The following is an 18,690-nucleotide window of genomic DNA, read 5'->3' as shown; positions in this document are numbered from 1 at the left end:
CTTGAAGACTGCATCTCTCTCTCCCCCCTTGTAGAACCTCCAGGCCGTTTCGAGTTAGTCACTGAAGAAGAGGTAATATCCTGTTGCCTAGGATGCGTGTTTAAACTTGTCAAATGTCAAGGCTTTTACACCACAGCCATTGCATGTGTCCAATGGCCACCGTGATCGTTACTTAAGTGATATTGTTAGACCTTCATAGGATGCCTCAGGTTCTCGCTGGACGCGGGTCTTGTGACCAATGGTCTCTGGTGCTGATCACGTTATAATTGGCTTGGGCGATATCCTATGGGATGACTGTGCTGGCTCTTAGTTAATAATTAATATGATAGACCTCGGAGATGATCGGGCTACACTCAGCCGGTCTTAAGCTGGCACTCTCAGCGAGAATTGCATTTCTCCTTCCGAGAGGATTCGACCAACACGAGCAGCTTGTGATGATGCCTTTCTGTCATCATCCTTGGAGTTGACTACTGCTGATGACTGCTTTTTCTTGCAACCCCCATGAATCATGAGTCCACTTTGACTCTCAGGTCTCAGGTCCCAAGACTTCACCCACGGGGCGGGAGACAAGTTGCCAAGAGAGAGCACTGTGGTTGTCGGTTCCCAACTGAGAGGAAAATCTTGGTCTTTTCTTTGCTCTGTCCAAGATGGGATTATTAATATTCTTGCCATCTCAACAGTCTGTGTCACGACAATCAGAATACTAATACTACTACTACTACTACTACTACTACTACTACTACTAATAATAATAATAATACACATGCTTTTACTCTTACTCCCCGGGGTATCAATTATCATGCGGGGTTTGAAGGTTGAAGCCATCTTGTAATATAACAGTAAGCCATCGGTATGACTTGGTTTTTGCTCATTTAACTACTGTGCCAAGTGCCAACTGCTCCAACTAGACTTGTGGCCCCATTCGAGAGACCTGTTTCTTTCGACACTATGGGCTTATTTTGCATCGAAATTCTTCTCTGATGAATAAAGATAATAATAATAATATGAAGTAATCCTTTCATCCCTCCTGACCAGCCAACTTTCAAGGGTGCCTCCCATTCGAGTCTCCAACAAAAAGGGATCAATGGTAAAAAGCCCAATAGGTAAACAGTATCTACTCCGTACAAACTTAAAAACATGGAGGACTGAGACGGACGGCGCCTCAAGGAGTCAAGAGTCCCCACGGTACCGCACGAAAATTACCGCCGTTTACCAAGGTAATACCAGCCGAGCCATCGATAGGTTCAGTCCTTGAATTCCTGATCTTCTAAGCGATCAGCACAGCCCACCAACGGTCATCTCAGCCAGTCAGCAGTCGTGGCCGCACGCCACTCAGGCTTGGGCCCGCATGGCTCTTGGCCCGGTCTTGTCCCTGTCTTGGGTTGTCCCTCCGCCCGATGCTGTAGGCGGTTTTCTCTGGGCTTCTGGGCATGGCTCGGCCTTTTTCCCAAGTCTCACTCTTTCCCCCCCCCCCCCCTTCTTCCTTTTCCCTTGAACTGTTCTTGGTATTATTACTCCGTACTGCTGTCCTTTTTCCTTTTCCCCCTGGTTACAAGTTATCTAGTCTATTCTGTCTATCCCCCCCAGAAAAAAAAAAGGACAAGAACCCAAGCATTGCCCCCTCTCCCTCCTCCCTTTCGTTCACATTTTACCAAGACTTTCCTCTCGTCCTCCTATTTGGATAAACCTCCTCCGATATTCCTCCCCCCTTTCTCTCTCTGCTGGTACTCTCTCATATTCTCTCTCTTTCTCTTTTCCTCCCTGTCTGGGCTAGGTATCTAGTGCTCGGAACTGTCTGAGTGTACATTATTTTTCTCGCCTGATTGTCTATTTTAGGCGACTCACCGCGTCTTCCCGATTACCTTTAATCGAAGTCTCCCCCCCCCCCCGGTCTTCTCTCCCCCCAAATCATTTCACATTATTTGACACGTTTTTGTCAATTCATACCTCTCCTTCGTCTCTGATCTGGGTTGAGCAACAGTCTGCATCTCTTGTGACTGTGCTGTTTCCCCCCTTTTTTCGTCTTCCGCTGCTCCCAAGAAAGGGACAAGAAATCTGTCTTGGCAACCATGTCAGAACATCAGGATAACAACAACAATAACAATACAGCGACAGCCGTGTCTCCCTCGACGACAGTTGCTCCTATGCCTGCTTCCGTCTCTCAGGAGCAGCCATCGTCGCAGCTCCCAGCCCCCACCGCTCCTGCGCCCGTGTCGACAGCCACACCCACATCCTCGGTGACCGCGACCGCAGCTGCTGCGACCGCGGCGGTTGCGACCCCCCAAATGAATGGTAGCCCTCGTCTCAGCGAAGAGCTGTCCTGCCTTTGGCAAGGTTGCTCTGAGAAATGTTCTTCTGCAGAGTCTCTCTACGTAAGTTGACGTCCCTTTCCCTTTCCCCTGTTTGTATCTTCGTATCAGGAGACGCGATTGTCTTTGGGGGGTAGTCGATTTGTACCACAGCACTGCCCTTTTCTGACCTCAAGCTGACCATACCTTTTTTAGGAACACATTTGCGAGCGCCACGTCGGTCGGAAAAGCACGAATAACCTCAACCTGACTTGCCAATGGGGTAGCTGCCGCACCACAACGGTTAAACGCGACCACATCACCTCGCACATCCGTGTCCATGTACCTCTGAAGCCTCACAAGTGCGAGTTTTGCGGAAAGGCGTTCAAGCGTCCTCAAGATCTCAAGAAGCATGTCAAGACGCACGCTGATGACTCGGTTCTCGTCCGGTCACCCGAACCTGGTTCTAGAAATTCGGATATGATGTTCCCCGGAAGTGGTAAAGGTGAGCGACGATCTCTTGTAATCTATTGCTATATCAGAGCTGACGTTCCGTGCTTCTCTTTCTAGGCTATGCTGCCGCTGCTCACTACTTTGAGCCCTCGCTAAATGCTGTGCCCAGCCAGGGATACGGCCATGCCGCCCCTCAGTATTATCAAGCCCATCCTCCCCCTCAGCCAGCGAATCCTTCGTATGGAAACGTCTACTATGCTCTCAACCATGGCCATGACGGCCATGCCTCCTACGAATCCAAGAAGAGGGGTTATGACGCGCTGAACGAGTTCTTTGGTGATCTGAAGCGACGTCAATTCGATCTCCACTCGTACGCGGCTGTCGGCCAACGCCTCTTGGGACTGCAGAACCTGTCTCTGCCGATTCTGACCGGCGGCCCTCTGCCTGAATATCAGCAGATGCCAGCGCCTGTGGCGGTCGGCGGTGGCTACAGCCCTGGCGGACACGGTGCTCCTGTCTACCATTTGCCCCCTATGAGCAATGTGCGGACTAAGAATGATCTGCTCAACATCGATCAGTTCCTCCAGCAGATGCAGGAAACGATCTACGAGAACGACGACCATGTTGCGGCTGCCGGTATCGCCCAACCCGGAGCTCATTATATCCATGGTGGCATGAGCTACCGCACCACGCACTCCCCACCCAGCCAGCTCCCCCCCAGCCATGCTACGGCTACCACCTCTGCCAGCACCATGATGAGCAACCCTGCTACCCACTCGCCTCCCGCCGGCACTCCGGCGCTAACACCGCCCTCGAGCGCCCAGTCGTATACCTCTGGACGTTCTCCCGTCTCCATGTCTTCGGTCCACCGTGTCTCACCACCACATCACGACGGTGGCTCGGGCATGTACCCCCGCCTTCCATCTGCCACCATGGCCGACAGTATGGCCGCTGGTTACCCGACCATATCGAGCGCTGCTCCCCCTTCGACTCTCAGTGGAATCTTCGACGATGATCGTCGCCGGTACACGGGCGGCACCCTGCAGCGTGCTCGGCCCGAAGAACGCCGCCTGTCTGTTGACATGGACATCCGGCAGGACGGCAAGGAGGACGGCCAACGTACTCCCACTGGCAAAGAGCCTGCATCGCAGTCGGCGTCCCCTGTCCGCATCTCGGCCAATCTCATTGACCCTGCGCTGCACTCCAACAGCTCATCTGATGTGGAATCGGCGCTGCGCACGGCACAGGCCGCCACGGAGGTGGCCGAGCGGACAGATTCTCAATGGGTTGAGAAGGTTCGTCTCCTTGAGTACCTGCGCAACTACATTGCCTCTCGCCTGGATCGAGAAGAGTACGATACGGCGGAATCCCGGCGTGATCTGGCACGCGCTTCACCTGAGATTCGCCACGATGGCCACATGGAGGGCGTTGAGACCGATCATGCTCCTACGAAGGCCGAAGAGCCTGTAGCGCCTCATGCCATCCGCAGTTCCTCGGATGATAGCGTGATGTATCCCACGCTACGTGGATTAGGTGGGGATGAGGATACCAAGATGCACAGTTAACCTAAGGAAAAGAAAAAGAAAAAGAGAGAGTGTGTGAAAAAAGAAAAAAAAAAGAAAAAAAAAAGAAAAAAAAAAAGAAATCTTGGGTTGTTGACGATTCTTTGATTCCCCTCTTCGTCTATTGCTCCTTTCTCTTGTTTTTTTTTTTTTTTTTTTTTTTTTTTTTTTTTTCCCCTCCGACTACTTTTGTCACTTGTTTGTTTCTATCATTTTGTAGCTACTTTGTGAATATGGCGGGTTGGGTTCTGTGTGATTACCATCGTTTTCCTTGCTGGAATGTTTCTTTGCCGGCTGGGACTAGTTTACCTGTTTGTGTGGATGACGGTGTTTCTTCGGGCCAATCTCAATGCTTCCAAACAAGTCGATGATTTCTTCTCTCCTCGTAGACCATTTGATTCTCACTTGATTGGGCCATGACCGTTTTCAGGTCATTGTTTGGTTGTTGTTGTATTCTTTGCCTGTGGATGTACCAGTTCTCCACCACGGACCTCGAGGTGGTAGTTGTAGGAAAATCAGGACAGGAGAGCGATGTTTAGAACTACAGAGGGAGTGGTGATGATATCTATCCCCTTTGGGAATTGTAACCATGTTTAGTAGGTTCCAGGCTGATAATGGATGCTACAGTGTCAGTTTTTCCAGAGAGTCGTCCTTCTCCTCATTCTACAAGAGTATAGACGCAGGGGACCGCACTAAGCCTCGTCCGGATTTCAGTGACGCAAACAGAATAACATCAGGCAGACGGTCTATGGCGGGAAATACTACACTGCACTAGATTTAGATGTATACAAATAGTCTAGACTAGAAGGTGATGTGGAACAGTGTCGCAGCAAAATGGCTTTCTTGAGGATTACCACTTCCGGGTGTTGACCTGTGTCGTTAGGATGCGATGAGAGATGAGGATTGGATTTTCTGTCGACAGGAGTTGATGGATTCAGTTTACTATGTATCTATGTATCTATGGAATTGTCTTGAAGGCTGAAGGGTCGAGGTGGTAACAGCACGAGGACAGCCCTGCAGAGTAATGCAAGTATCGTCAACTAGTGTAGCTGTAGAGCATGCAAGGACTGTGGCTGTCATTCTTCAATCTTTATACTACTATCTAACTATATGGAGGAGATAATTAGTATTAGAGGATCTTTTCCCTTTTTTCTTTTCTTTAATCTTCCATTCCTTCTGCGTCGTGCTCCACCTTGATGATTCTCTTTAACTGAGTAACCACCAAGTAAGTATCGAGATACTCCATAGTGGTTCTAATCTGTTTACGGCGGCTGGAGCCATGAAAAGGACCCCATCCCGAAGTAAGGTTACTATGGGAGGAGGTATTGGCGTCTTGATCTCTTCTTCTTTTAAGACTCAATTGAGGACCCCAAATATTTTGATCAATTATCAACTGTCTCTCTAAGTTTTGATCGACAGGAATGTTTAGATACTGCTTGTTCTCTTGAGTCTGAGATCTTACCCACTCTGATCTGATTGATCCCCACGCGGGTAACAGTCACGCCCCAGAAGTAAGTGTCTTTCTCATTGTGTGTCTGTCTGTCTGTCTTTCTCTCTCTCTTTCTCTCTCTCTCACGCGTCTGGTCTCGTTATCGTTACTGCGCCATTAACTATTATCATAGTCATCATCATCATCATCATCATCATCATCATTCCTTCTTGTCTTCTTCTTCTCTTCTTCCATTCTTCTTCCGCTTCCTCCTTTGAACTCTACTTCTTCATCCTCCTCCTCCCTTGAATGGACAACCCTTTGTCGTTCACCTCTCCCCTCTCCCCTTCTGTCCATCAATCCAATTCTCCATCCTTCTGTTTGATCTTCTCCTCCACTCTTCGCCGATAACACCAAATAGTCAATCCACCCTATCTCTCGACCTTACCCTTACCTGAACTGCATGCAACTTGAACTGTGGCTGGCTTCCCCTCCCACCAGCCACTCACAGTTCGCGTCGCTTGTTCTGCGCGGTGGCAAACCCGTCATCGGTTCCTTGGATTCTTTACTTTCTCTGTCCCCCCAGAAGTAGTTCAGTTCATCCGACTTTGCGACGGGAGCTGGGATTTCCCACCCCCCCCCCGTTCAAGTTTTTCTTCCCTCCGATTCCTTCTGGAGTTGTCGCCTCTTTGTTTTTTATTTTATTTTTATTTTATTTTTCTTTTTCTTTTCCCTGCTTATCTCTCTCTCCGTCTATCCGACCCTGTCTTTCATTTCCGCGGCATTTTTGATCGATCTCCCAGAGAGAGAGAAGCAACAAAAGAAATCTAAATACAAAGGAGAATATCCTTTTCCTTCGCGATTGATCATCCACCACCCTCGTGATTAGATCTGTTATCAGCTTCTCCATCGATATCAACAACCCACAACAATAAACAAACAAACACTCGATTGCGAAACTCTCCCCAACCACTCACCATGCCTCTCTCGAATCGCCGTCGCGCGCGGCGCAAGGAAATTCAACTGCAGGAAACTTCAGACGCGGAGGCTCCGGACTCGTCGCCAACCCGGCCCTCCAACAAAAAGCGCAAGGTGGGTTGGGATGCAAGGCTGTCCCGGTTTGTTTGATGCTCATGCCTTGCTTCGAAATAGGTTGACCACCGCCCTTCCCCTCCTGTCCGTCCCGTGAAAGCGCAAGAATCCGCCGATGAAGCCGATGACTCGTCGCCCGAGAACGAACTGTCCGCCAACCAGGACCTGGTGGATATGGTTATTTCGTGTCTGAACGTCTCCCGCGAAGAAGTGCGCGTGGTGCGGGACCACTCCAACACCAAGACCGAGAACACCCAGAGTATCCGCGCCTATGCGAAGATCGCCGGCCGCAACTGGACGTATTATGTCAAGACCCTCCATGTCAACATCGGTCGCGAACCGGATCGCGAACCCAAGCTGGATGAGCAGTCGAGCCCTGTCACCATCGCCGCCCGCGCCCTGCCGGACGTCCACGTCGATTTAGGTCCCAGCAAGTTCGTCTCGCGCTTGCATGCCGAGGTCTTCTACGACGGCGAGGATACCGCCTCCTGGCACATCCGCGTCAACGGTCGCAACGGCGTCCGCTTGAACAATGTAATCCTCAAGCGCGGCACCGATGCGATCATCTCGTGCGGGGATATCATCGAGATCGCGAACACCCAGATGATGTTCGTTACGCCCGGCGACAAGGCCAATATTCATCCCAGCTTCGTCGAGCGCGCGCAGCGCATCGCCAACGGCGAGGAGGAGCTGCTGTCCTGGGACCCGTCTCAACACTCGCACCCTCAGCCCTCGCAATCGACCACGTTCAACGATCAGAACGCGACTCCGGCCGCCGCCCCGGCCACCAGCGGCCAGCCGTCACTGGCGCCCGCCCCGCAGTTCCTCAAACGTCAGGTCACACCCCCGCCTCGGTCCCCTGACACGGTTGGCGCGCGCACCGCCAAGCAGTCGCCATTGTATAATCGCGGTATGATGATGGAGAGTACAGAGGAGATTGACTACAGCAAGGACTCGGCCAAGGATCTCAAACCGCCGTATAGCTACGCCACATTGATTGCGCAAGCCATCTTCTCCAGCGAGGAGGAAAAACTCACGTTGAACAATATCTATAACTGGATCATGGACAAGTATGCCTTTTACCGGCATTCCCAGAGCGGATGGCAGGTACGATGGAACCCTCTTTTTGTTATCTAGTTCATCGGCCGCTGACCAATTCAGAACTCGATTCGACATAACCTATCCTTAAATAAAGCGTTCCAGAAAGTACCCCGCCGCACGGATGAGCCCGGCAAGGGAATGAAATGGCAGATCGCGCCGGAGTACCGTGAAGAGTACTGGAAGAAGCAGCTGCGCAAAGGAACGACCCAATCGTCCGCCCCGTCGTCACCTGCCACCAAAGAACCTGTCTCGCGCGGCGCCAACGGTCGAGAGAATGTCTTCAACGGCAAAAAGTCCCCCCCGCCTGTCTCGTCTCCTGGCTTCAGCTCCTTTCCCGTAGCCCCCGTCGAGGCATACACGCCAGAGCGGGGCTCGCGGGCCGCCCGGGCGGATCATCCCCTTCGCAACGCCAGTGCCCGGGACTACGAAGAGCCGTCTCCGCTGCCTGCGCGTTCCGCAACCAAAAACAACGGCACCAACGCTCTCAGTCGTACATATGGCCTCTCAGACAACGTTGCCGGTTCCCCGCCCGTGTTGTCGTCGTCGTACTACGACGACGGTCCGTCCTCGATGATCACCCCCGCGCCGCAGCGACAACAGCCTCGGCTTCCGCCACCCAGCACGGCGCAGATCCCGTCCAAATTTATGCCGATGAGCTCGCCGGCGCAGTTCTGGAAGTTTGCAGACATTGGCAGTACACCGGCGCGGCCAGTTCCGGACATGAGCCCGCTCAAAGGTGAAATTGGCGAGGGGATTGGGTTCCCAAGTAGCAGCCCTCCGCCGCCAAATCTAGTCAGCCCCAGCAAGCCTGGCACGTTGAACGGTCTCGGACATGGACGAACGCTTCCGCCGCTGCGTACTGAGGTGGCGGCAGACCTGGGAGACGTGCGACCGGGCCTGAATGGGGCGGTGAAGCTGGAAAGACCCATGGCGTCGGCGGGGACGGGGGCCGATGACGATGACGAGGATGCCGGATTTGATCTCGCCCGGTAGGTGGTCATCTCTTCTTTCTCGATGGAAGGTCGGTAGTCGTTGGCGGGTTGACGTTGCTAACGTGTATGCAGAGGCTTCCAGCCGATTGGATCATATCACCGGCAGATGAATAATGCCGCGCGGGCCAGCGCGGCGACGTCTTAACCTCGCTGCATGACTGTCAGTGTCAGTGTCTCAGTACGAGTGCCGGTTCAAGGTTTCCACCACGATCACAATTACGTTTGTTTTTGTGTTCTGTTTTGCTTTGCTTTGCTTTCTCCATGTTTATGTTTTTTCTAGTTGTTTCGAGCTTTGCTCTGGCAGCAGGAGTCTCTTTTCCGATAGCTTACTATAGAGGGACGGATGGATTGATGATGCATTTTCCAGCAGGAGCTTCAAAACGGGAGGGCGTTGGGTGCGTGCTTGCTTGCTTGTCTTACCTTTTCTTTTCTTTTTTTTTTTTTCTTTCCTTTCTCTGATGAACCGGAGTACGGTACGGGGGACTCAACGATGCGACGATATAGGACGATAGATGTAATATGATATCTTTCTTTTTATTTCTTCCCCACACGTGAAATACATTGGTGTTATTGCTCGTGTCAATCCATCTTGACCACGGGCCAGAACCGCTCCTCCAGCCACAACACCTGCCTCCACCACTGCACACACCTCCCCAGCAGCGCCTCGCGCTCCTCCGCCCCCTTGACCTCGGCCGCCAAATCATCCACCACATCCCCAATCCGCGTCACAAACGCCTCAAACTCGGCACTCGTCCAGTTGGGAATGAACCGGCGGCGCAGCGCGCCGCCATCCGCATCGTCCTCGGGCCGCGTCCCGGCTCCGGCTCCCCCGGCGGCCCCAAACGAGGCCGCATACCGCCACGCCTGCAGATAGCACACCTCGGTCGCCCACAGCACGACCATCCCCTCCAGCACCGACACCCCGGCGCCCCCGGCCGACATGAACATGTCCACGTACGCCTGGGTGATGCGCGTGGGGCCGAAGAAAGCTTCCTCGACGCCCGGCTGGGCGCGCACGCAGGCGCCTCCCGCATCGGCCCCGGGATCGCCGCTCTCCTCCTGTTCTTCGGTCACGACCGGCAGCGAGGTGAGGTCGAGGGCGTATTCGTCGGCGACGGATTCGAAGAAGCGCAGCTCGGTGCGGATGTTCACGAGGGCGTCGATGAGGACGTCGACGGCGCGGTGGGCGGCCGTGGCGGCGTGCGGCTGGCTGCTGTCCGGGTTATGGGCCGGGAGGCGGATCTTGGCCAGCAGGAGGCCGATGAAGCGGATGTAGGACTGCGCGTAGAGCCGGTCCTGGCCGAGCCATTGCGACAGCAGCGGTTTGGAGAGCTGGCCGCGGCCGGCTTGTTGGAGGAAGGGGTGGGTGGTTGCTTTGGAGAGTGGGCAGGTGGAGATGTTGAGGAGGTGGGTGGTGAGGGGGGTGGTCATTTTCGGATGTTTTTTTGTTGGTTGGTGGCCTTGGAAGCGTATGAATGGTGGCTCCAGATAGGTGAATTAGTTAGATGTTGCTGGGGAAATTGTCTAGGGGTAGTACTTCTATAAACAACCGAACGACCTTAAGATCAAAATGATACGATGGAGAAGGGGGGCTCGGAAATGTGGGTGAAAGTGGGCTGTTTCACTCTGGATCTCTTATCAGTTTGACGTCAGATTAGCGAGCTCCATATATTTGCAGACAGACTTCCGAATAGTAAGTATATAAAATGATGTCTGGAGTCTGGACGCCTTTGCAGCTTAATGATCCCCACACATCTGCTGTGAGCTTTGCAAGGGTGAGGATTGTGGAATGCCTTAGGATATTGATAAGTAGAAGATGAGGACCTATGGCATTGACACTGAACATGACTGCTACTGAGGCCATGACCAGCTGCATTTCCACCCTATAACTCTTAGTAGTGAGAGACATCATACTGACATCCTCACATCCTCACATGGCTCTGCAATCTGCACCAACATTCTGCACCCACCAAGCATTATTTAGTCACCTCCTAAAGTGGATGTTTCGCCGGCGCGCTCAACCTCAGCAAGCTTCAGTCTGTTTCAATGCACTACCAAAATGACCTCCTTTGCGGCCAAAGCCAGATGGCCTCCAGTCCTGACCAGCCTGGTCAAGCACTATATATATGAAATGTCCCTTGTTTTCCTCCTTCCCCCCTACCATTCATCTCACCAACCCCCCAGCTGATTATTTCTATCTTTCTGTGAGGCCTAGTACTTCTTCCGACTTTTAAACGGAAGGTCTGTCAAACATAAATTTGGGCAGACACAACTATCTCTCTCATTGCCAATTCTAAATGTCTGCTTACCATCGACCTCCTGCGAAATTAACGCGAGTCATTTCATTCCTTCCTTGTTTCCGGTTGGTTTCTCGAGCCATGTCTTCGTCCTTCATTCAAGAAGAGAATCAAAACCCGAATTACGATCCTAGGAAATATTACCCTGCTCGGGTTGGAGAGACCATTTCCAGGCGATACCGTGTCATCTCAAAGTTAGGCTGGGGAGCAAATTCTACTGTCTGGCTAGCAAAAGACACAACTCGGTCAGTTCGCCCAATCCCTTTATTTGCTTGACTAACACGGTAAAGTTGGGCGTGGCAGTCAAATCAATATGTGACGTTAAAAATTACGAACTGTGGCAAAGAGGAACAAAGATCTGCCAATGAAGAAGTAGAAATGTCGCGATATATCTCTCAGCTGCAATCTGATCATGAAGGTCGGAAATATGTTCGGCTTGTGCGTGAGTCTTTCAGTATCCGAGGCGCGCTGGGAGAGCACTTCTGCTTGGTATTTGAACCTTTGAGGGAACCGCTCTGGCTGTTGGGGAAACACCTTGGAAGCAACGGGGTGCCTCCCGCCGTCCTCAAGCCATTTTTAAAATTATTACTCCAGGGCCTTGACTTTCTCCATTCCGAGTGCCATATTATACATACAGGTAGGCTCCCTCTCAGTTGTGCCCTACCCAATCGTCTTCTCTAATTATAGCGAAGACCTCAAGGCAGATAACCTTCTCTTGGGATTCGAAGACTCTGGTGTTCTTGAGAGTTATGCTCGGCAACAAGAAAACAATCCTGCTCCGTTTGGGGACGATCATGGTCGTCCTGTATTTCAGTCTCGTCCGGATTTCGGGCATCTGAGGAAAGGGGTAGGACTGGTTCAGATCAGCGACTTCAGTGCTGCTGTTTTTGGCAACGTGGCTGAGCCTCATAACCATGATATCCAACCTCTGCCCTTTTGTGCGCCAGAGGTACTCTTGAAGGCGACATGGACATATAGTGCAGATATATGGAACTTGGGCACCATGGTATGGCCCTGAGGAAGATGCTTGCACGGGTCACTGACATCTCGCCCCCCCTAAAGCTATGGGAGCTTCTTGCAGATCGTGTTCTTTTTGATGGACTGGACCCCGGGAGCAGCACATACTCGCGAGTAAAACACATAGCCCAAATAATACGGCTGCTTGGTCCGCCTCCACAGCTGTTACTAGAAAGGGCAGACCAAGGCATTTGCTCCGAACTCTTCTCCAGCCATGGTATGATGTCTGCCACTTCTATTATCTCGGGCGATAACTAAGTGTTTATTCAGGAGAGTTCAAATTGCCAGGTTTAATCCCGTCGGAGGAATTTAATCTTTCAAACCTTACACCATTTGTCCACGGGGAAGACAAACGACTTTTCCTTGAATTTGTGGGCAGAATGCTGCGCTGGGAGCCAGAAGATCGGGCAACGGCTAGAGAGCTGTACAATGACCCCTGGCTGAACTTCAAGCCTTAATTCAGACGATGACTCCCTAAGGTCTGGACACCTTTTAGGGCAGCGGTAGAACCCCTACAACAAGATGCGTCGAAGAGACATCGACAGAGTGGATAAATAAGCATACCTATCCACGGTATAATTACTACTCATATACCGTAGCATTGCATGTAACTAATCAGAATGAAATTTCCTACAGATATTGTCATTTTGTGTCACTAATCCTTTCTGCGGGATGTTTCCCAAACAAGCCTCGGAGGACAAACAGCAAGATGAGGTAAATGTCCCCCCCCCCTTTGGAGGGACTACACGAGTTTCAACCTGAGCGTCCCAGATCCTCGTCGTGGCCCGCATCGCGAACAACCATTCTCACCAGAGCTTCCAGCGTATACCGCGCATCATTCCCCCCATTATGAAGATACCATCCGATGATTCCCAGCTCCTGCAGCATCCCTCCCAGTGACCGCTGCGACGATTCACCGCGCATGTGACGGTGCAACTCAGCGGTATCAATACTCTCCAAAAACCCGGTCGCAATGTTCTCGAAGACCTGAATCCCCAAGTTTTGCAGATACCTCACATCCATGGATGTGTTGTGTCCCACGAGCACCAGACTTCGCTGTTGGCGCTTATACTCAGGAGGGTCGCCCAATCGAACGCCGTCAATATCTCCACTGCCCCAGGAGTATGGTGGCTGGAAGCAAGCCTGGACCGTCTTGGCCAATGCCTCCATCCGCACCCATTCACTCTCACCAAACTCAAAGTTACCTGGACATCCCGAGACAAACTGGTGATTCACGACATGGCCATATTCGCGCACTCGCATGTGACGAGAGCGGATTCTAGAAGTCCAGTTCACTGCGTTTGCGCCGGGAGAAACCCCGGCCAGGTCAAGAGTATCCAGTGTCGAGATTCCCACTTCGGTCACCTGCTCATGGCAGCGCTCGTTGCACTCGACATCGATGCTGATGAAGATAGGCTCTTTCCAGAATGGATGCAGCGCCGGCTGGGTCGTATCCCACGGCCGGGGGATTCCCGCAATATCCACACTATCAAGTATCTTTTGAGCATGCTTCTCCTGTTCGTCCTGCTTCTCTTCCCAGGATCTGTCGGTGATCGGTTCCGGAAGGTCTAGCGCGCGGTAGGACCGTAGGCCAAGATAGCAGGATATTCGTCTCCGAGTATCGGCCAGTCCCCGTTCGATCTGCATGCGAGACTGTTGTTTCTTCGCTTTGGATTGCTTGCTCCTGCTCCTGCTCTTGTTCTTCGACGCCTCCACCGCGTTCTCAATCATCTCCTCATACGCCAGAACCATGTCGTTGGATGGCGGGCAGTAGTCGCCCATCGGAATGGTGGCTTCCAATTTATCCTTGTCTTCACGGCTAGCACACCGACCGAGGAAAGCAGGGTGCGGGATTTCTCCATTCAAGTCGAGAAGCATGCCCATACCACTTTCCTTCGGAATGGTGAACTTGCTCTCGAGCTTGCAGTTGATCTCCTGAAGGAATTCCCGGACTTGGGTCGCGGGTACCAGCAGAAGAGGCCGGGAGCCGAGTTGCGGAGGAATATGGATATAGTAACTGTATGATATCAGAGTCATTCAGCTAGACAGTCCTCAGGAGAAGAATGGAAAGTTAAAGAGTTACTCACACATCCCAGCACCGACTCCAGAACTGGCCCTTGTCAAAGAACCCGCGGGCAACCTTCTGTGATAGCTCGCCTTTGATGGCCTTGTAGGGGTATCTGGCAATTGCCATAAGAGGGCAGAACCATCCATCAACGGGAGATTCGTCAACGGGCACTTCATCAGCGGGTGCAGTTCCTTCCTGGATGCTGTCGGAATCTTTGTATTCGCCTGTGTGCGTAGATTCTTCGACATCGTGTTGAGTCGTATGCTCCGATCGAGGGCTCGGTTCCGGTTCCACGGCCGGTTCCTTCTTTCGCGGCTGCACCTCGATATTCGTCACTACGGCCAAGGGAGTCTTGTCTTCCAGCTGGATGCCAGTAATGGACACGCCATGGAGGCCTGTGTTAATCTCTAGCAGAGACTCGTCATCTTCGAAGAGTAGCTTGAGACGATCCTGTCTGTCCATCTCAACTAGATACTGGAGTGTGAATGCACCCTTGGAGAGGAGTAGGAAGGTTGACAGCAAACTGATGTCTGGTGAAATGGTAGTGTGCGAGCAGTAGGAGATGCAGATCAAATGAAACCAGACGAGTGTTATAGACAGGTGGCCGGCCGCGGGTGTGTTTGTCTTACCTCAAACAGCAAACGCGTGCCTGTGAGAAACACAAGCTTCAACCTTGATAGTGAAATGGATGAAGATGAGCCAGGCATTATCTTGTTATTCATCTTAACCCATTGTTCCTAGCTCAAGGAACGAAAAGATAGATGAAGTGCCGCAGAGACTATACCTCTAGGCTTTTTGATAACTCTCAATTCACTGGTACAGTACCTCATCACCAAAAAGGTCATCAATCCCTTCCTTCCGAGCCGCCACGGTCATTCTTTCAGCTCTAAGAACAATAATAATGGCCCTCAAGGACAGGGTTGAACCCCCACTGTGCTGGACATTTGTCTCTGTGTAATATCTATACTCCGCATATTGAGTGGTAGATCAACAATAACATCCAGCCCTCCTGGCAATAGGATCAACTCGACCACTCGAGCAGAATAGAGGTATGCTATACAGACCAGTGCCTTAGGTGCATCTATGAAGCAGTTAGACAGGACTTGCAAAGGAAAACAAAAAAAACAGTCTACCCCTACACGATCTGCAGACAAGAGTCAATAGGTCCACAAGCTCGGGTGGAGAGCCTAGTCGGCCCGCCACAAATCCAGGTCCAGTACAATCAGAAAAAGTCAGCCATGATGATCGTAAAGCGAACTTGGGCATCCTTATGGAGTACACATAACTGCGCAAAGAGCAAAGCTCAACGCTCATAAGCCCAATACAAGTCACGTGATCACATAGAAGGAACCAGCGGAACAGCATTACCCCGTCTCCCGATCAACAACATCCCCAACCCCCGACTGCTCGACCACGACCAGAGTTGCTATCGCCGCATTACTTTTCACCTTCTTGCGCCTATTGCGCCTGTTCTGTACCGGGATTCCTTGCACCCAGGCGTTTCACGATTTGTATCGAGCTTCAGTTCATACATCTGCGCTGAGCGCCCCCCCCGTTGATGGCGGCGCGGATGGTGTAACCCATCTGAATCCAGCCCTACCATAACTCCGGCTTTTCTCCCAAGTCCAACTTGTCGCAATCACTTCACTTGACCTCTGACGTGCTCTGACAACCCTTCTCAGCGCCATGATTATGGCAGACTACAATGATGAAGACGGTGGCGTCATCCTAGATGGCCCCTTTGACCCTGACGCGCAGGCCACAGTGACCGATTACATCGACTATACCGAATACCTTCCCGCAGACCTGATCCGTTCCTTGACCCTCATTCGCGGCTTGGATGAGCGCTATCTTGAAGCCACGCAGAACGTCCACGAACTCACAACGACATGGGGCCAGCTCCCCGAGCGGCCCCCCAGCGAGCGCCCCGACGCACAGACCCTCCGCAAGAACATCTCGGCGCAACTTGACCGTGCGATCAACGCGCGGGAGTCTGCCTATGCCGAAGCGTGTCGCCTCTACGATGTCGTCGACCGGCACTTCAACCGGCTGGACTGCATCAAGCAGAAGCTCCAGGCGCTCCCCAAGCCAGAATCACGGGACCCTACGCCTCCGACCACACAAGCCGCGCCGAATACTAAGCGAGGGAGGTTCACGAAGAAGGCGGAGCCTGCTGCTCCGACCACAACGCGCATCAAATTACGGCTTGACGGCCCTGCCCGTGCGGCGTCAAGACCGGCACAGAGGTCAAGGAGCCGGCGCGGCGTGCTCGCAGCAGAACACCTTGCTGGCTTGCACCCGGACAATCCTATCGCCAGCACTGAACACTCGGACGAGGAAAATGAAGCCCAAGCGAGTCCGGAGCCAACGCCTGAAGAACCCGTGCCGGTCAAGGGTAAAAAGGAGAAACCGCCCCGGCGGTCGCGCACCTCCGGTCCAAGCACAAACGGCCCTGCTCAAGGACCCACCATGTCGACCAGCAATGCTCTAGCGATGCTAAGGCCTCCTCCCGAAGACGCGAAACCAGGTAGCGAGGATCTGCCATGGTTGCGTCTGACCGACTGGGAGATGACCAAACTACGCAAAAAGATGAAGAAGAACGCGGTCTGGCAGCCTAGTGAGGTGATGATACACCGGGAACTTGCCCTCCGTGGCCGTGGCTGGGACGCTTACCGGACGGCGAAGGCGGAGGCCGAGGCCAACGGCACGGATTTCCTCGACTGCGACGATATAATGAACAACTTCGTTCCCGGTATGCTGACGCGGCTTAGCGATGCGAATGGCCTCGAGGGCGTCATGGAGACCAAGTTGAGTAACCGCGGGATGAAACTCAACGAGGCCAAAAAGCTCAAACGCGAAAACATGGCGAGGGAACAAGCGGCGGCGGCGGCAGCGGCAGCCCAGGCCGAAGCCAAACGGCGAGCCGAGGCTGGAATCACTGACGCGGCCGCGTCTCCTGACCGATCCCAAGGCGCTGTGACAACAGGGAAGTCCAGCCGGATACTGAAGAAGAGGAGGGCGGACGAAAGCGCAGCGGTGGAAGCGGCATCGGCGCCTCCAGCGGAATCCGAAACCCGTGGATCCCTGCGGAGCTCGAAGCGCCGCAGAACGAACAGGGAAATGCCGGGGGAAAGTCCTGTCGAAGACAGTGGGGGTGCGTCCAGCGAGCCAGCTGACACAGCAACTGCAACGACAGCCAACGCTGAAACCATCGAGATTAGGAAGCCTTCTCCCGTACCGTCCACCGCCAGCACGGCGGCAGCTCAGCTCAAAGAAGGAAAGACCTCCACGCCACCCGCCAGTCGACCGCCGTCTCGACATCTTGCTCCTGCTGCGGCCACGGACGTAGCCGGGAAGGACCTTCGCCGCAAGAGTGCCACGCCTGCACGGCGGACTCCCGTGCCAGACGGCTCCCGCGCGCCCAGCGTCAGCGCCCCCATTCGGCGCAGGAAGCGACCCGCCCCGGGGCCTGTCTCGTCGGGCCGCGACGGTGGGGCGGCGGTCAGCTATGGTCGACGCAAGGCGAAACCCGCCAAGAAACGCATCGGCCCCCGCGAGCAGGGACAGAAAGACGGTACAAGGGAGGATATCCGCATCGACGAAGACGGCGTGCTGGAGGAGATCGATCCCAATGAGCCGCGGTACTGTCTATGCGGAGACGTGAGCTTTGGAACGATGATCTGCTGTGAGAACCCAGACGTACGTTTTCCTTTTTCCTTATTCCCCTAAGTGAGCTAATTGACCTTTATTGACGCTATACTGATGACTCTCCGACAGTGCGACAGAGAATGGTTCCATCTCGACTGCGTCGGTCTCTCCGAAGTGCCTAGCCGGACCGCCAAATGGTACTGCCCAGACTGCCGGGTGAAATTCAACAAAGGCACCGACGGGATCGTCAAGCAGAGCTCTCGTCGCTGAGTCACTTGGACTATCCCGTTCCTGTTCCCCGGGGGTTGTTCTATTCTAGGGTTTCCCCGCAAGAGCGCGTGGGATTGATTATCTTTTTGTTTGTTCTCGCTTTGGCGTTTCTCTCTCTCTGTCTCCCTCTTTCTCCTGATGATACCACGACATTTGCGATTCTGTCCACCCGGGGGTGTTTTCTGGCTGCATGTGCTTACTCACTATCCTTGATTCTTTTTTTCTTTTCTTTTTTGTGTGTGTGTGTGTGTGTGTGTGTGTTTGAGCATGGCGTGGTCTAACTGGAGTCCAGGGGCTAGGTTACATGGCATGTGGGAAGTCTCGGGGGGTTCATAGAGATGGATATGTTTGCTACAAGATTTCAGGTCATAGATCGTCGAATCCAAAGGATTGTTTTTGACGATGCTGTATACCAAGTATATTATAAAAGGAAACTGCATATCTACTTTTTGAATTTCTCTTCAAAGCGAAAG

General features: G+C 52.8%; 6 protein-coding genes across 6 annotated transcripts, besides 11 other annotated features; 4 read left to right on the top strand and 2 right to left on the bottom strand.

The window, feature by feature from the left end:
* Positions 1-701: 701 nt before the first annotated feature.
* Positions 702-745: a microsatellite.
* Positions 703-745: a microsatellite.
* A 1,324-nt stretch (positions 746-2,069) lies between these two features.
* On the top strand, positions 2,070-4,306 carry pacC (putative C2H2 transcription factor PacC; the record flags this gene model as incomplete). Its single annotated transcript, XM_001271194.1, has 3 exons — positions 2,070-2,372; positions 2,505-2,793; positions 2,859-4,306. The coding sequence occupies 3 exons, from the start codon at positions 2,070-2,072 to the stop codon at positions 4,304-4,306; spliced, it is 2,040 nt and encodes a 679-aa protein (XP_001271195.1).
* Positions 4,307-4,342: 36 nt separating this feature from the next.
* Positions 4,343-4,386: a microsatellite.
* Positions 4,344-4,382: a microsatellite.
* A 48-nt stretch (positions 4,387-4,434) lies between the features above and the next one.
* Positions 4,435-4,477: a microsatellite.
* Positions 4,445-4,477: a microsatellite.
* A 1,360-nt stretch (positions 4,478-5,837) lies between these two features.
* Positions 5,838-5,877: a microsatellite.
* A 38-nt stretch (positions 5,878-5,915) lies between these two features.
* Positions 5,916-5,956: a microsatellite.
* Positions 5,927-5,956: a microsatellite.
* Positions 5,957-6,710: 754 nt separating this feature from the next.
* Positions 6,711-9,062, top strand: ACLA_039840 (putative forkhead transcription factor Fkh1/2; the record flags this gene model as incomplete). Its single annotated transcript, XM_001271193.1, has 4 exons — positions 6,711-6,824; positions 6,885-7,931; positions 7,986-8,914; positions 8,990-9,062. The coding sequence occupies 4 exons, from the start codon at positions 6,711-6,713 to the stop codon at positions 9,060-9,062; spliced, it is 2,163 nt and encodes a 720-aa protein (XP_001271194.1).
* Positions 9,063-9,496: 434 nt separating this feature from the next.
* Positions 9,497-10,348, bottom strand: ACLA_039830 (putative transcription regulator PAB1642; the record flags this gene model as incomplete). Its single annotated transcript, XM_001271192.1, has 1 exon — positions 9,497-10,348. The coding sequence occupies one exon, from the start codon at positions 10,346-10,348 to the stop codon at positions 9,497-9,499; it is 852 nt and encodes a 283-aa protein (XP_001271193.1).
* An 866-nt stretch (positions 10,349-11,214) lies between these two features.
* Positions 11,215-12,489, top strand: ACLA_039820 (protein kinase domain protein; the record flags this gene model as incomplete). Its single annotated transcript, XM_001271191.1, has 4 exons — positions 11,215-11,463; positions 11,518-11,851; positions 11,907-12,220; positions 12,277-12,489. The coding sequence occupies 4 exons, from the start codon at positions 11,215-11,217 to the stop codon at positions 12,487-12,489; spliced, it is 1,110 nt and encodes a 369-aa protein (XP_001271192.1).
* Positions 12,490-12,984: 495 nt separating this feature from the next.
* ACLA_039810 (uncharacterized protein) lies at positions 12,985-14,761 on the bottom strand (the record flags this gene model as incomplete). Its single annotated transcript, XM_001271190.1, has 2 exons — positions 12,985-14,248; positions 14,319-14,761. 2 exons carry the CDS (start codon positions 14,759-14,761, stop codon positions 12,985-12,987), a joined length of 1,707 nt encoding a protein of 568 aa, XP_001271191.1.
* Positions 14,762-15,985: 1,224 nt separating this feature from the next.
* ACLA_039800 (putative PHD finger domain protein) lies at positions 15,986-18,217 on the top strand (the record flags this gene model as incomplete). Its single annotated transcript, XM_001271189.1, has 2 exons — positions 15,986-17,998; positions 18,077-18,217. The coding sequence occupies 2 exons, from the start codon at positions 15,986-15,988 to the stop codon at positions 18,215-18,217; spliced, it is 2,154 nt and encodes a 717-aa protein (XP_001271190.1).
* Positions 18,218-18,451: 234 nt separating this feature from the next.
* Positions 18,452-18,478: a microsatellite.
* Positions 18,453-18,478: a microsatellite.
* Positions 18,479-18,690: the final 212 nt, after the last annotated feature.

The sequence above is a fragment of the Aspergillus clavatus genome, genomic scaffold (genome assembly GCF_000002715.2).
Source record: "Aspergillus clavatus NRRL 1 1099423829802 genomic scaffold, whole genome shotgun sequence".
Lineage (NCBI taxonomy): Eukaryota > Fungi > Ascomycota > Eurotiomycetes > Eurotiales > Aspergillaceae > Aspergillus > Aspergillus clavatus.
This window is presented reverse-complemented; position numbering and strand designations above follow the sequence as displayed.